Source organism: Vicia villosa, linkage group LG5 (assembly GCF_029867415.1).
Source record: "Vicia villosa cultivar HV-30 ecotype Madison, WI linkage group LG5, Vvil1.0, whole genome shotgun sequence".
Lineage (NCBI taxonomy): Eukaryota > Viridiplantae > Streptophyta > Magnoliopsida > Fabales > Fabaceae > Vicia > Vicia villosa.
In genome coordinates this window covers 145,263,276-145,280,594 of record NC_081184.1, presented here as the reverse complement: position 1 = coordinate 145,280,594, position 17,319 = coordinate 145,263,276, and the positions used below count along the sequence as shown (strand labels likewise).

Genomic DNA, 17,319 nt, shown 5'->3' with positions numbered 1-17,319 from the left:
GTATTAGAAATATTTTTTTCCTTTTCTGGAATTGGTCTTGTAATTATTAGAACAAGTGGATATTGTTATAATTAATAATGAATGACCATTAGTGTGCTTCAAAATGACAAGAAAACCTGCAAGTGAGTAGATGAACATTCAATGCATGGGAAATAGCGTCACATGGAAATTTTGCTCACTTTAATGTTCCTTGTATAGAGTTTAATTTATTAACTAAACAAAGGAGCTAAAGAGGATAAAGTACCCATGAAAAAGTGTGGTGGTTTGAAGTCTAATGCCACTTGTCACCAGTATCGCCACTGGCTCTAGCACCAGTGTAACATCCCGAATTCTAGATTCATTATTTATTTAATTAATTTGGCATGAATATATGAGTCATCGTGAAGTATTCGATCTATATGATGTTTTGGGGAATATGAAGGTTATGTGATGTTTATGTGAGTTATTGTGAAGCATTTGATATAGATGATGTTTTAGTGAGTTTTGGTGACGTATTTGATTTATGTGATGTTTTGATGGTTCATGTGATGTTATGGTGATTTGTGATGACTTGATGAAGATGAGGTGTGATATGATGTTTTGGTGATTTATTTGATGATGTTGATGTGTTGGAGAATTATAGAGTATTTTAGATGATATATAATAATTAAGATAATTAATTAATATTATTTTAATTAGTAAAATAGAATAATATTGGTGTTAGAGATGATAAGGGCGAAATGGTAAACTGTAACACCCGAGGCCGAAGATGTCGAGGGGTGGTTGCACCGCATGTAACACCAGAGGCCGAAGAAGGCGAAGGTGGTCGCCACATCGGAATGAGAGGGATCCTAAGGTCGTGCAGGTATGGGACTGCATGGTTGAAGGAAAGCTTAAAAGGATTGATGGGTACTACCTATACTAACAAAATGCATCTTCTTTTTGGTAGCCCGTTCCATAAGAACTCCACAGTTAAGCGTGCTTGACTTGGAACAATTCTGGGATGGGTGACCTTCTGGGAAGTTTCCCAGAAAGCGTGTGAGTGAGGTCAAAGCATGCCAAAAGCAGTCTAGGGCGTTACAAATGGTATCAGAGCCAGACCTCTCCCAGTACGATGTGGTTCGAGGACGAACCATGTGGAAGCTGGTGGGCATGTAACACCCGAGGTCGAAGATGTCGAGGGGTGGTTGCACCACATGTAACACCAGAGGCCAAAGAAGGCAAAGGTGGTTGCCACATCGGAATGAGAGGGATCTTGAGGTCGTGCAGGTATGTGACTGCATGGTTGAAGGAAAACTTAAAAGGATTTATGGGTACTACCTATACTAACAAGATGCATCTTCTTTTCTGTAGCCCGTTCAATAAGAACTCCACAGTTAAGTGTGCTTGACTTGGAGCAATTCTGGGATGGGTGACCTTCTGGGAAGTTTCCCGGAAAACGTGTGAGTGAGGTCAAAGCATGGTGAAAGACCCGTGTTGGTTTGTGGGATCAGTCGATCATCCCGAAAGCAGTCTGGGGCGTTACATAAACTGTAAGAGGTTAAGTGAGGGCAAAAAAGAGTAAAGCCATATTAGGGGCCCTAGGGGTAAAAAGAGAAAAGAGGGAAGATAGATTCATTCTATACGATCGGAGTTTAGAGATGAGGCAAAGGAAGAGAGCTAGGACACGAAGAACACACAGGGATTTGTAGAGAGAATGCGGCGAGAATCAAAGCTAACTACAATCTAAGGTAAGAGGAGTTCATCGTTTTTATTATAATTGATTTAATGTCTAGATAATTGTATGTTGTATTTGGGGTTTTTGTTGGATTGATGAACCTATGATGAAGATTGAAAATATTGGTGAAAATCGTTAGTTGGATATAGATGGATGAACCCTTGATGGATGTACGAGGTTAAGACCTCTAAATAAGTGTTATAGGCTTTTATAAATATTATATAATCGTAGGATTTGAATTCTAAAACTGGGGCTTTTTACAGAATCGAACTCAGAGGTACGAAAGGCCTCCAACAGAGAAAATCGCACTTTTCTGGTTTATTGTGCTGCCATATTCGCCGGGTAAGTGAGGCTTCATCGGGAGAAGGGTTTTAGAAGTTTATCTACTGCCTTGATTCACCAGGCGAGCCATTCCTTTCGTCGGTCGAACCGAGTCAGAATCAGAATTTAGTAAGGGCCATAATTTGAGTTTTCAGATTCCGTTTGATAAGTCGTTCAAAGTGTTGGAAAGCTAATGCAATAGACTATATCCCGGTAGAATAAAATGATTCATAGGATGTATATTTCTAGTGCTTGTATTATAATTAGGTGATGAGACTATGTAGTGATAACATAGTAATTATGATTTTTACTATGAATTGACGTAACCATGTCATGGTATAACTTGATGTGTGTTTTCCTTATGATGATATGATGTTATTGTGATTATGACGTGTGTTTTTCTTATGACGATATGATGATACCATGTGGTGATACACCAATAGGTAATGTTTTCTATTATGAATTTATTTAACTATGTCGTGTCATGACTTGATGTATATTCTATGATGAATTGATTTTGTTGCAATGATGATGTGTGTATTATGAATTATGTGATGATGTATGATGAATATGATAAATGATTATGCGTTTTGACTAGTTATGGTTATATTGTTTGTTGTTGCGCATCATACATTCATAGCATTTGTAGGACTTTTGTCCAGTGAAGTTTGCAGGGTATTTATCTAGTAATGTTAGGACGTTTTGGTCCAGTGATGGCCTTAATACCATTGTGTGGATTGAGTGCAACTTGTGATGTGCTCTGGTTCCAAATGAGAAACGGTCATATGTTGGGGATCTTTCGAGAATAACGATGACTAAGTGATCAGTGATGTTATGGTACCACATGCATGAGTCTTATGAAGTTGCATTTCATTATTTGTGGCATTGCACAACACTTGGATTAAGTGATGTCTTTGATTGATTCTTGGAAGATGATGTTTGGTAGATTTTAGGTGATGTATTGGTTTGATTCTTGGATTTATGATGTTGTGACGTGAAGAACTATTGATTGTTGTTATGTGATGGAATGTGTAAAATGATGTTATTTGATTGTTGTTTCCTTGATATGACTACTATATCTATTCCTTATGTCTTTTATAATGATTATGATTTACTCACCCTTTCTATTTGAATGTTACCTCCACGTGGGTAACGCGTAGATGATCAGGACTAGCTTATTAAGGAGTGAGGATAGCTCCAGAGTCATTTAGTTTTTCTGTTGAATAAAGGGTCTTGCTCTGATATGTAACATCGGGTTTGGATCATATGATTTGACTACTTTAATTGTTTGAGAACATGATTCTATGAGTTACCGTTAATGGTTTGAAGTTGATTTGAGATTTAAATTACTAATGATTAAACTTGATGGATAATTGTTACCTTATTTTAATGTTGATATTCCGCTACATGATATTTGAATTTATGTTGATGTTTCAAAAGAAAGTTTAATTGTCATTATGTAAAGAACCCGTATTAAGGAGCAGGATGATATATATGTATGATGTTTTATGATGATGTGACACCCTTGTTGATGCTTATATTTTAATAAATTGATTTAAAATTACTCGCGAAATATATATTGGATAGAAGGGTGTTACAAACGGCATCGGGACGGGGGGAGGCGTGGACGTAGAGGTGTTACTGAAAGCTTGTAGGATAAACTTGAACATTTAGGCACGATACATCAGAGCAATCGGGCTACTCTTGTTGTATACGACAACGTTAGCAGTACTCTGGTTGTCGGCCTTTGGCTGTCACTTGGAGGCATGGTGCCACACATGGTTGTGGTCGTGGCTCTAGTTTTTGTATTATTTGCTTCAGTTTATTACTTTTGAAGTGGAAAATGGAAACACTTTGTGAAGTGTTACAATAATTTGTAAAAGATGAAAATTTGCAATATTTAGTGTGAAGTGTTGCTTTATATACTGAAAGGGTATGTTTCATCAAGGTTCGCAACCTTGTGAAACAACACTACTTAGCCTATAAATATTCCCTTTGAGATTCATAAAATTCATAACAATAACCTATCCTCTTTAGTGTAAATTTCATATGTGATCTTCTCTACATTTGAGTTTTCATATGTCTTATGCAGACTCGAATATAGACTGAATTATCTTGGGTATTCCTGCGTGTTGACTCTAATACATTTTGTGAATGCTTGAAATGCTTTTAAAAAAGTGATTACTTGCACGATTCAAATCTGGATCCATTTAACTTATAAAATTTATTTAACATGACAAAGTGAAGAATGTGAGAATTCAGATGAAGGAAGGATATGTTTGTTAAAATTTGTATTCATTCAAGTCCCACATCGAGTAGTAGGAAGAAAAAAGAGTTGGAGATTAATATAAATATAAAGAGTTAGTTTGAGTTTTTTCCTTGAAAGATTGAAATTGTATGAGTGTATGTAATTTTGTCCTTGTAAAAATTACAAGTTGAATAATAAATTTGTGAGTTCTATTTTTGAATTTATAGTTTCTTTTTCTTCTTTAGTGGGAATGCTTCCACATGCGTAGATATTTGTTTCTTTGATGCTTTCCCAACAAAAACATGCAGGGTCTCAAGACTATTTCTTCAGATTTGATCAGTCTAACCCCGTTCAATCAAGGATTATGGCATATGACTCTTTTTCTAGGAAGTCTTATAATGTGGCCACGTCGCGTAGGTGCTAAGTATATGACCTACTTGTTATGCCCCATCTTAATACCTCTCGTGTGTTCCACGTGATTGCAATATTTTGGGAAGAAGATCATTGATATCATGTGTGTCTGGGATGAAATTCTGGTATGACAGACTCAGGATGTCACTTACAATGTCAAGACATCTGATCTGTTATTAACTTAGCAAAGGTAGAACAGAAAAATACCCAATTTTAAATTACCCCTAAGAAGGAGTCCATGAGTACTAGGATCATGTATGTTCAGTCAACATAATCAGATTGTAAACTTTATTGGTTCTGTAAAGAAACAACTATCAAACCTGAACCTAATGTTATACACGATGTTACAACATCCACGACTGAACAGACAATATAATGCAGAAGATAAATAACACAGTTAATTGTTAACCCAGTTCGGTTTAACTACCTACTCTGGGGGCTACCAAGCCAGGAAGAAGATTTCATTATCAGTAGTACTATTTTATGTAAACAACCTCTGGTTTACAGATAAACAACATCTGGTTTAGCTAGTCACTACCCAATGCAACCTTTATCTTAGAACTCCATCCAAGACAAGAGAACCTCTGCTCACTCCCTAGTGATACTTAATTGTTACAACCCTGCAACAACTATTTACACAATTAATAATAAACAATAACTTGATCTTGCTTCACAGCTTCAATCAAGAACACAATACTCAACTCTTACTTACAGGTTTCGAGTGAGAAAAATAACTTCTATTACTTACAGGTTTCGAGAAGGACATGGCAGCCATCCCACAACCTGGGTGGTCTACCTATAAAAACCCTAATGACTACATCTTTTCAGAATTCAGTTTTCTATATTTTTTCTGTATCAAACTAGGTTACAAAGGTTTCTATTTATAACCTATTCCCAATTGGACTTGGGCTTACAAATCGCAGCATTCCTTGCTGTTACAAATCTGCAGATATCTTCTGCTACAATCAAGGTCTTTTAATCATAAGTTTCCTAATTTATCTCCTAAATTAGAAACTGCTGAATCTTCAATCTTCTGATCTGATTCTTCAATATTCTGACTTGATTCTTTTGACCTTTAAATTTGCGCCATATAGGATTACATAATATTCACAGAATATTCTGTATCTGTTGAGAATCAAACTGAATCTTCATTCCATTTCTGCAGGCGCGATGTCATGGTTGAAGTCATGACATTCCATATAACATCTTGTTTGTACCTGTTTTGTTCTTTTATATTTGCAAGACTTATACATATAAATACCTTTTGCTGCTATTATATGTTTTAGCCAAACATAGATGCCAATCAGACAATAATTATGACAGTCCATAACCCCAAACACCAGGCTTGTATGGGCAAAGTGGATAATTAGGAATAGGACAATCCACAACTTTTAAGCACAAGTACTTTGAGGATGAAGTGGTTTGAAGAGACTTTGTTACCTAGTGGCATTGTGTTTCACTTTGTCTTTGGTTTACATGGGTTGAATCTATCACAACTATAGGATTGTAAATAATTAAGTCTTTCCATCTGATGATTCCCCTGTTGAATGTTGTTTGTATTCTCTAGCAAATAATTATGGTTAAATTAATATTTTTGGAAAAGGAACTCAATAATACTAAAATATTTAAAAATTAATAAAATCTGAAGCAGGCAGACTAAAACGATCCTTGAAAAAGTCTTCTCTAATAAACAAAGGTACAATGACCTCCCAAATTAAGTTTAAGATATTATGAGCGCGATTTTCCAACTTATATGCACAACAATATGAGTAAATTTTAAATTTATTGGTAAATGCATGCAGTTAAGTCATCTGTTATGGAGTTCCCAATTAATAAAATTAATTTTATGAATAGCTTGTAGGGAAAATTGGGAGTCAGTTTCCACCTACTTTAGTAAAATCATTCTTATCTCTTTTATAATTTTATACAATTTTTTAATCTTTTTAAAATGGTCAAATTGATCATTTATTGTGAGACACAAGGAGTAGTCGCTATAGTCATAAAAAAAATTATATAATCAATATAGTTATCAAATGTATTTTTTTTAAATAATTTTTGTTTATAATATTACTAACAAAAGAGACCGCGAAATGATATATCTTGACTTAACCACTTCGTCCTTGCAAGCCTCGTTCATGAGGGATTGTGGACTACTATATTATAAATCAGGTATAATGAAGCCCAAATATACTCATAAACTCTCTAAGTAGTAAGGGATAAAAGGAATGTTTAAAGACTTAGTGGTGGGGTCAAACAATGAGGTAGTGAGATTCCCTCAATCATTGCTACACTCCCTAGATTTAAGGAGTTACTCTCCCTATTTTCCCCCACTAGTAGGTCAGACCTTGTAAATACAAAAAACCTAGACTACTGACTGAGGAATCAGTCCATCTTGAGGGAGTCGAGGTTATTAATACAAGATTTTGTAGGTAGGAAAAGGATCACAACTTATACATATCAATAAACAAAAGGTCATTTCTTTGTGCATCACTAGAAGGAGGGTCTACACTATTGTACACACAACAAGTATACTTGGTGCCCACTGCAATGTCTGGTAAAACTGACGTTAGCATCGGGTTCAATTCACATGTTATTGCTTCCATTGGCGATGACGCTATTGATAATTTTCACCCGTAATTACGATGATGAGAAGGAAGACCCTCGAGGAAGAAATAATATGATATGAGATTGATCTATAATGTTTTAATGTGTTTAGGCGTAATGTAGTGCCATTAAATCAATGTGATGTTTTATTAGTGTTCTGACAATGCCATTTTTTTATTTCCTCCTACATTGATGGGACTTTTCGAACGAGTTATTGGATTCTTAAGATTTTCCAAAGAGAGTGACCTCAATCACAAGTCCAAGGATATCTTTGCGATCAACCCAACACTCCTCCTCACCCCACACAAACGTTCACATCAAATAAATCGTTATTCATTGTAGTTGGTTTATCCTCCCGACTCAAGTTGTCTAAGATCGTCCTCAATTTGGTTCCATTCTCACTCTTTTTGTCTCCATCGATGAAAAAAATCAGGATTGTAAAAAAATTTGGAACACGCCAAATTGAAGAAGGACTTTACGCAATTTACCAACCGAGATACGTATAAACGTGTCCATAGAATAAGGAGAACACTCCAAATTGAGGCACCTTCTTTGTCAAAATGCTTTCTCTTTATCTGAATAAAGATCATTTAGAATTGCACCCTCTAGGGTATCTTGCACTCATAGTGGTATCATTGCACCCATAAAGGTATTATTGCATTCATAGTGGTATCATTGCATCCTTCCGAATATCATTGCACCCATAGGGATACCATTGCATCATACATGGTACCATTGCATCATATGGTGGACATCTCTCTAATGACAAGTCAACAAAAAGCAAACATCGTTCAAAATTGTCTAAACTCATGTAGGTGGAATATATCAAATTCATACTTAAACATATAAAATTGACATGCGAGACATTATCAATGAAGTTAATGGGTGAGCTATATCAGTATCATGTTTGAATTCATTTGATCTCCATCTTTAGAAAAAGGTATCTCTTTAGTCTTCAATATGATAGACGAGATAACATCGCTCAACCTTCAATACGACAACAAAAAATCGATGGTGAGATAAATTCGCTTAATTTTCAATAAAAACACAATGACCTCGATAATCATTTTGTCCGTATGTTAGATCATCTAAATGAGCGCACTAAGTTGTGATGTGTTCACCAAATGCATTATTTTACATCGCTTAGAACAAGTTGAATGAACTCACCTAATTATGATTTACACAACAAGAATGCCAAGAGTCGCATGAAATGCTTGATAAAGACTTATAACAGTGCGGGCGAGGTGAGACACTTATCCATTTATAAAGGCAAGCTCGCCACATGGTGCTGCATTTTTGTTAGTGAGTTGTCTACCACATCACTAAGTGAAGCGGAGTCCGCTAAAATGTGATCGAAATGTTCCACTCAAGAATGATATGTTTCCTTAAACAACATTATGCTACAATCTCAATGCTAAGTCTAAGTCACAGATAAATTATTAAAGCATTTAGCCCCTTGCATGCTTCGCACTTGAATGACTTTAATCTGACATATTTTCATTCTTAATGAGGTGTAAAGTGTCAAATCATTTAACTGAATCAATTTATCCTTAGAAAATAACTTATAGTAATATATAAACTATATTTATTTATAAAATATAATTTACTCTGTATAACTTCATGCTTTTAAAGTTAAATAAGTGATATAAATTAAAATGTAAATCACTTACATTAATGTCAATTTTTTCACCTGTTATAACTATTTTCTAAAACAAAATTTATATTATATGTTTTCTCCACTCCTCAAAATTTCTAATTAGGAAACTCACAAGTCAAGGATTAAAAAGTAAGATTAGTTAAGCTTAACACATAGGCCTTCATTTTCTTTGCATTAACTTACTTTAATCTCATTGAAATCATCTAAAGAATGTATAGAGATGGGGTCCATACCAATTTACAATTGCAACTAATAAATGAAAAAGCAACTTTACTGACTCACCCTATACTATACTGCTGACACTGCAACCTCTCCCCTCTGTTAAAACCATGTGCCTCTTTAGACCTTTGTGTGTGTTTGTTTATGTTGAGAGAGACGAATGCCTATTTCAACTATGGCACTGAAAAACATGCATCTGTCTTTTTATGTAACACATAGAAAATGACCCTTTATTTTCTCTCATCAAAAGTGGTATATTTATATAGCCCCTCCTCAGTTTCTTATATTTTGTATAGAAAAATAATATGGTCCCCAACCTACTGCCATCATTCACCCAGATGAATGTCACATGTGTCATTCAATTAATTTATATTATAAAGGGTCCATTTTCAACAACATTAATAATTTTGTCTTATTTTTTTTCTTCTTCTTCACCACATGCATGCATTGCCTCTAATGTAGTTTTGTAAAGTATTAGGAATAAATGTAAAGCTAACTTCAAATATTATTTTGATGTTTTGATTTTGAATACAACAAATGAACATGAATGTGTCAAAATAACAAAAGTGCAAAAAAGTTACAAAACATTTAAAGCAAACCTTGTTCAACAGCTGTCAGAAACTGTTGAGCAATGAAACTCTCTAAGTCCTAAAAACTGCATCTCCACAACCTTTTCTAATAAAGAATATGTAATGCAAATGAAGGAAAAAAATGAATGAGGAAAGAAAGAACCATATGGTTTATTCTGCTTCTCCTTCTGTGGTGGCTGAGGACATGTAACCTATAACAATGGATGTTTCTTCTGAAGGAACACCAGAAGTTGAAGATTGGAAGTTTTGTTTACAAGCTTGACATGTTATTTCCATGACAGTGTTGCTTATTTTCTTAACAGCTTGTTTTCTCAAAGCTTCTGCTTTTCCAAGTTCATCTTGTGCTTGTTTTCTTATCCTTTTAGCATTCTCAAACTCAACTTCAGCTATTTCAATCTGTCTTTTAGCTTCTTTTCTAGCTTCTTCTGCATAGCCCTTTTCTGCCATTGCCAACTTTAGCTCCTCAGTGTTGTACTCCTTCAACCTTGTTACTTCCAATGTAGTAGAGGTGGTGGAAATGGAGTTCCTTTGTTTCTCTGATTCGTTATTAGTATTGCTTCCTATCGAAAGTTTCAAATGCGTTGTTTCGTAGTTTTGGTGGTTCGATTTTTGTTTTTCGGCTCGAGGGTTTGTAGAAGAGGGTAACAAGAGTTGAAGTTCTAAGTTATGTTGGTGAGAGGTGGAAGGTTTATCAAAGGGTTTTGGAAGGATAATTGGTAGTCCTTGTAATGGGGCTGACACACTAAAATTTGCCTCACTTGATGGACTTGTGCTTGATGCTGTTCTAGAAGAACATGCAGGCTGCATTGTTGTTGCTTGAAACTCTGGTTGTTGATTCTTCCCTCTCACATTGCATGCATCTTGATGTTCTATGAAACTCTCCACCCTAATCAAACAACAAATGCATCTTTAGATCACTAATCATATATTAAAATTCTTTTCAGATAGATTTATTCGAGTTTATCTACTAGCCTAAAAACTCGTAAAACTCTTTAAAATATCATGAAAATGCGCACTCGAGATTTTAAGAATAGTTTATAGATAACACCGATCAAGCCTTATTCCATTAAATACGGTCGGCCAAATGAATCAACATTCGTCGTAATATTCTATCCAAAACCATTTTTCAATCCAAATCATTAATCTTGAGATTTTTTAAATAACTTCTCTTATAATCTTTATAAATAAACACTTATATAATAAGCGCTTATGTTATAAGTGCATTATTAAATTGTTTATCTAAACAAAGCCTATATATTATAGATTATAAAATTAGATTGTGATATTGAATATGTTAATGAGTGTTATGGCTTAATCTTAAAAAATAACTTGGTCAAACAAAGATATGTTCTTGTTCATGTATGTGTTTATAAAAATCTTAATAAATAATTAATCAAAGATTCAGGTCATGGCTTATTAGAAAAGTGATTATTAATTAATAAAATAAGATAGAGTATTCAAAATAGAATCTACTACTACACTAGTACTACAAATTAGTTCTTCCCTAATATACATGGTTTCATTGGAACTAGTAAAATTCTAGGGTTTGACTTCCTAGGAAACTATAGGTGCAGAAGAATAATCAAATAGTTATAATAATATTACTAATTTGGTTTCTGTTAACAACACAATCAATTGTTGAATTTGATGAATGATGAATCACACACACACAAAAAGAAAGAGAGAGAGAGAGAAAGAGAGAAAGAAAAAGAAAGATGCTATTGCTATAATAATAAAGATGAAAACTTTGAAGAATGAAGAAGGAAAGTGAAAGAAAAAGCATAAACCTGGAAAAGACACGGCCACAATCACACGAATGTCCTCTAGTACCACATGTTTTGATATGAGCTTTATAATCAGATTGAACAGCATAACCTTTGTTGCATTTTTCACAAACCCATTGTTTGTGATTACTATGTTTTCTTCTAAAATGTTTTTTGATTCCAACAAGGTCACCTAGAGCATGACAAGGATCATGGTGCAAACAACTAGGTTCTGGACAAACAAAAACTCTCTTTTTTAACCCTTGTGTTGTTTCTCTCTTGAGTAGTTTCCATGGTACCTTGTGTCTTCTTCTATGCATTTGAAGATTCTGGTCTCTTTGAAAACCTTGGTTGCAGATCTCACATACATATCTATCAGATTCTAACAAAGTCTTTGGTGAAAGAGACACAACTTCAGCATCTGGATCTGTCATATACAAAAACAAAACCAAAAAAAAACAATTTTTAAGGTTGAATTTGAATGGTTGAAATCTTGAAAGCTTGAAAGTAAAGAACAAAAAAAAAAAGAAACTTTTTTTGGTTTTTTTTTATGTTTTATGTTTTATGTTGTGTTGTGTTATGTTACCTGGTGTGCCTGCTGGTCTTCTTTTTCTTTTGTTATTACTATTAGCACCTCCATTTTCTGATAATGCAAAAGCAGTATCAGAAGAAGAATTTGTAGTGTTGTTGTTGTCTAACATGGGTGGAGGTTTGAGGGAATCTGTGCAGTGAGGTACAGTACAGGTGGTGGTGGTTGTGGTGGTGGTGAAGATTGTAATAGTGAGTGGATTTTCAGCTTTATTCGTGGAAAGAAAGAAGGGAGGTGATAATAGCAAAAAAACAGAAGGAGGAAAGAGGGAGGGAGAGAGAGAAAAAGGTAGTAGTACACTAGTATTGCTTTATGAAATCAGCTTTTTTTTAAAATGGCTTTTTCTTCATAGGTGTAGCTATATAACTTTTCTTGCTTTGCTTTGTTGGTGTTTTGATTGACCCCTCACCTTGAGCAGGTAAGGTTGAAACCAAGTCTTGTTTGTTTGTAAAGCTCTCTTTATCTAGATACCTCTCATGTGTATATTAGTAATATATGTGTATTGAAAAGAAAAGAACATTTCATGGAAGTTTGCTTTTATACCGTGGGAATAATGGACTGGTTTTACAGTGGTCAAAGTTGATTTTGGTTAAAAAAAATAAGTTGAATGTAAAGTAAATTTGTATTTAAGTATATATGCATGTAAAGTTGATTTTTATGGATGCATGTTGTTTGGATATTTTTGATTAAAATTGGCTTTAGTTTATGTATAATTGGCAAAAGTAATTTTAACTTGTATATGAAAAATTGCAAAAGGTTAGAATTGATTTCACTTTAATGTTAAAAATGGCTTGCATTTTATGTTGAGTGTCTTGGTGGAAGAGGACTTGTTTAGAGGTTATTGGTGTTGGAGAAAAAATTATTTGAGAGAAAATAAAGAATATAATAATAATAAAAGAATATAACATGTAAATTTTAAAATAAAAGAAAAAAATCATTCTTCAAAATCAATATTTTACTACATTTCACAACATTATAAGACAAGAGTAAAAGATAAAAAAAATCATATATAAGTTTAACGATGCATTTTATAAAAATAACACTAAAGTACATATATATGGTATTGTCGATTTCTCTCTTAATAATTAGTGACGTGAGACTTTTTCATTATGTATCATTTCAACTAATAGTAACAATTCAACATGTATCATGGAGAGTCTGGGAAAGTCGGGAGTAACAATTAGACCAATAATCTAAAACCATAAGAGAGAGACACAACATCTCCACCCAAAAGTTTAAAGTATTAAGTATATGAAACACTTCTCTTATATATCAAACATTTTACTCATTCTTATGCGATGTGGAAATTAACTACTCATCAATGAATCTAACAATCTCTCTCATAAGTGTGAGCTTTCACCTCTTATAACAAGATTCAGCACATAATCTAGCTCCTTACTACTACAAAAAAAAACAATTTTAACCACATGCACGAATGTGATTTAAACCCAATTACGCAGGCGAAGTAACGAAGGGCATCATGAAAACTTATCATTTTATCCACCGGTTTTGGATTAATCGAGGGGTAAAGTTTTCTACACATGAGTTCGATCCTCACCAACTGTATTTTTATTATTTTCAGAACTAGATGGCGCGCCCAAAATTTGCTCCTGGTTGAAAGTAAAACCGAGGTAATAGAGCAATATTATTTCTTCGATTTGTAATATTAACCGAGGGGAAAATATTAAAGTTTAATTTTTTTATTTTTTTATATTTTTATTTGAACATGTATTATAGAATCATATTTTACCAATTTCTCAAACAGAAATATTGTATCAAAAATATTAATTCTTTACACAATTTGCAAAGTCAAAATGGTACACACCTTATAATCCTACAACAAAATTAAAACAAATGATTTACCAACAAAAGCAATAACTAAAATGCAATAACTAAAATGTAAAGTCTTGTAAGTCGTCCAAAAGTTTTTTATGTGATTTGTCACCAGTCGTGAAGGATCTATAATGTGAACAACATTTGAAAATAATTAGGATAATCAACAACAACAACATTAAATCTTTATTAAAAAGAATAAAAAAAGTAAAATGAATAAATATATATTACTAAGTGATACAAAACATTTACTTATTAGTTTTCCCATATCCCCTTTTGAAGATCATGAAGAATAACATGCATATCATCTAAATCATTTTCTTCAGATGAGAGATGTACATGTGCTGCGAAGGAAGGGGTATCAAAATTTAAATCTTGATTTTCATCACTATCAGGAATATGTTTTCCTTGTAGAATAATTGTCCATCTAGTGTTAGAAGGATCAGTGACATAAAAACTTGTTCTACTTGGGTTGCCATGATGAATGGTTTGTTCATATAATTTGTCTTTCATCGGTTTCTACATCATTGTTATTGTCAATCCACTTGCACTTAAGTAAAGACACTTTAAAAGTAACATAATCAATCTCCAAAATATTTTCAATGACCCCAAAATACGCTCTAGATGCTAGTACAAGGTTGTTATCTTTGAAACTAGAGAAGTACATGTATTCAACTTCAACCATAACCTCACTATTTTGCAACGTATTTCGACCATCCTTTGATTTTGTATAGAATAAAAATTTAGCAATGTCGTATGCACTCCAAGTTATTACATAAAACTTATGCATATGTGACATCCATCCGATTGTCTTCGAGGCACTACTCTATTTGGAAACCCTTTCATTAAACCAAGTTAAGAAAGTTTTGTTATACTATTTCAACAATAATTTTTCACTCATCCAGGGGATTTTTTTCTAAATAAGACTTTTGTAATCGGACAAGTAAGATTGAACTTCATCAACGTTATTTAATATATACAGATGTGCTTGAAGAACTACATCTCGGTCGAATATCTTAACATTTAAACCTTTAGTATCTCTACCATCATATCTTCCATCATGACGAGACCCGGGGATTCCTATAGAGTTTGCTTCTAACATATAGTTTGTACAAAACTCAATAGCTTCTTTTGTGATGTAATGCTCAACGCTAGAAACTTCCAGACGGTGATTATTCTTTATATACCCTTTATGATCTTCATGTATCGATCTACCAGATACACCCCCGTAAATAACATGGACCACAAATACTAATCTCCCTTACAAGATGAACAACTAAGTGAACCATAATGTTAAAAAATGATGGAGGGAAAAACATCTCTAATTGACACAAGATAATTACAGCCTCATGTTGTAACTCATCTAAATTTCCAAGATCAAGGACTTTATTACATATAACATTGAAGAATAAGCATAATCTGGTTATTGTTACTCTTATATTTTTTGGTAAAATGTCACGGATAACCACTAGTAGAAGTTGTTGCATCAAGATATAACAATCTTGAAATTTTAAGCCAACTAATTTGAGATCATTCATTGCCACAAGTTTCTTCACATTTGATGAGTATCCTTGGTGAACTTTGATACCCTACAAACAATCGCAAAAACTTGTTTTTCTTTTTTTAGACATAGTGTGATATGTTGGGGACAAATATGTTCTATTTTCTATATCTTTTAGGGATAGCTCTTGTCCTATACCCATCACCAACATATATTGACGGGATTTCTTAGTATTTTATGTATTTCCTTTAATTTTGAGAAGTGTTCCAATCAAACTATTACATAGATTTTTCTCCACATGCATCACATCAAGAAAATATCTTACATCGAGACTAGACCAACATGAAAGACCAAAGAACACCGACATCTTTTTCCAAATATTTTTCTCCACGGGCCCTTTTTGTGTCTCTCCAAAGACAACATTAATGTGTTGTTGTCTTATATAAACTTCCTTCCTAGTTAAGGACTTTAGAGAGATACCAAAATCATGCTTTCCATTAAAAGCCTTCCACAATCTACAGTATAGATGATTAGGTCTTAGAAATTTTTGACACCCAAGGTAAACAGTCTTTTTCCATTTTGTAATTGGTGGAACCATGTATTATCTTCACATATAGGACACGCTTTAATTTCCTTGACGTTGTACCCAAACAAATTACAGTATGCAGGAAAGTCATTGATTGTGCAAAACAACATGGCACACATCAAGTAATCACCTGTATACACATTATAAACATAAACAACTTTCTCCCACAAAAGTCTTAAATCTCCAATCAATTACTTTAAATAAACATGTATGTCACTCCCTGATTATTTTAGAGTCGAAGTCATCATTGATAACATCATATATTTGTGCTTCATGCACAACCACGAAGATAGATTATAAATTATGAGAAGAACATGCCATGAAGTATGGTTAGTATTCAAATTCTCAAGCGGGTTCATTCCATCGGTGGCAAGTCCAAGCCTAAATTTCCTTGTCCCAAGGGCAAAATTTGGAAACAACGAATCAATTTTCATCCATTGCCATGAATCAACTACATGGCAAATTTTTCTATCACATAATTTTCATCTACAAGCCATCTAGTATTCTTGTGTCATTTACATTAGAAAATAGTATATTGAACCTTTGAATTATTAGCAGGTACCACATCTCCTTGAGAGGAGCACCCTTTCTAGTTACACCATCATCATCTTCCACACCATTGTTCTTCTTCTTGTAGCGTGACTCCCCACACCTCGAGAACTCCTTCAAAATTTCACACTATTTCGACATACATGTATTTTGACATAGTTCAATCTCATTGGACACAGTATCTTCTTGGGCTCATAACCATGATTCGACAACGTGTTACCTTCTAGAAGTATTTCTTGCAACAATTCAAGCAATTCAGTGAAACCTCTATCCTTACACCCACATCTTGCCTCAAAATTAAATAGTCTTAACATAACTGGCAATCTTGTAAAAATTTTGCATCCCGAATATAACGTCTCTTACATGTATTATTGCAAAGTATCTTCCACACGAGCTTTCTTAAAAGCATCTACTCCAGTATCATGAAACATATCTTCTAGAGTATCATTCATAAATTCATCAAATTTAACTCTATGTGACACAAGTCTTTTTTATCACTTCACCATGCCATACCTGTTTCGTGTAATTTTAAATATTTCCATCACTACTTAAATGATTGAATATAACATCCTTTGGATTTTTTGCGTGTTTCAACATTTTTTACAAGGACACCAAAAAGTCCCATTTTCGTTTGGAAGTTTTTTTCAGCGGATTCAATAAATTGAGACACTCCATTCTCATACTCTTTACTTAATCTATAAGCTTTCATCCAACTATGATCCATACTCATATATATATAACTTCTGAAAATA

The 17,319-nt window shown here is 33.6% G+C and overlaps 1 protein-coding gene across 1 annotated transcript; it reads right to left on the bottom strand.

Annotated features, from left to right (window-relative positions):
- Positions 1 to 9,198: 9,198 nt before the first annotated feature.
- LOC131602973 (zinc finger protein SHOOT GRAVITROPISM 5-like) lies at positions 9,199 to 12,538 on the bottom strand. The gene is made up of 3 exons (XM_058875206.1): positions 12,096 to 12,538; positions 11,534 to 11,936; positions 9,199 to 10,632 (listed from the first exon to the last, which is right to left on the bottom strand). The coding sequence occupies exons 1-3, from the start codon at positions 12,208 to 12,210 to the stop codon at positions 9,897 to 9,899; spliced, it is 1,254 nt and encodes a 417-aa protein (XP_058731189.1). The 5' UTR covers positions 12,211 to 12,538; the 3' UTR covers positions 9,199 to 9,896.
- Positions 12,539 to 17,319: the final 4,781 nt, after the last annotated feature.

Coding starts and splice junctions, on each gene's coding strand:
- LOC131602973 (XM_058875206.1), bottom strand. CDS start 12,210: ATGTTAGACAACAACAACACTACAAATTCTTCTTCTGATACTGCTTTT. Junction 11,937..12,095: donor AAGACCAGCAGGCACACCAG/GTAACATAACAC, acceptor TGTATATGACAG/ATCCAGATGCTGAAGTTGTG. Junction 10,633..11,533: donor TGTGGCCGTGTCTTTTCCAG/GTTTATGCTTTT, acceptor TTGTTTGATTAG/GGTGGAGAGTTTCATAGAAC.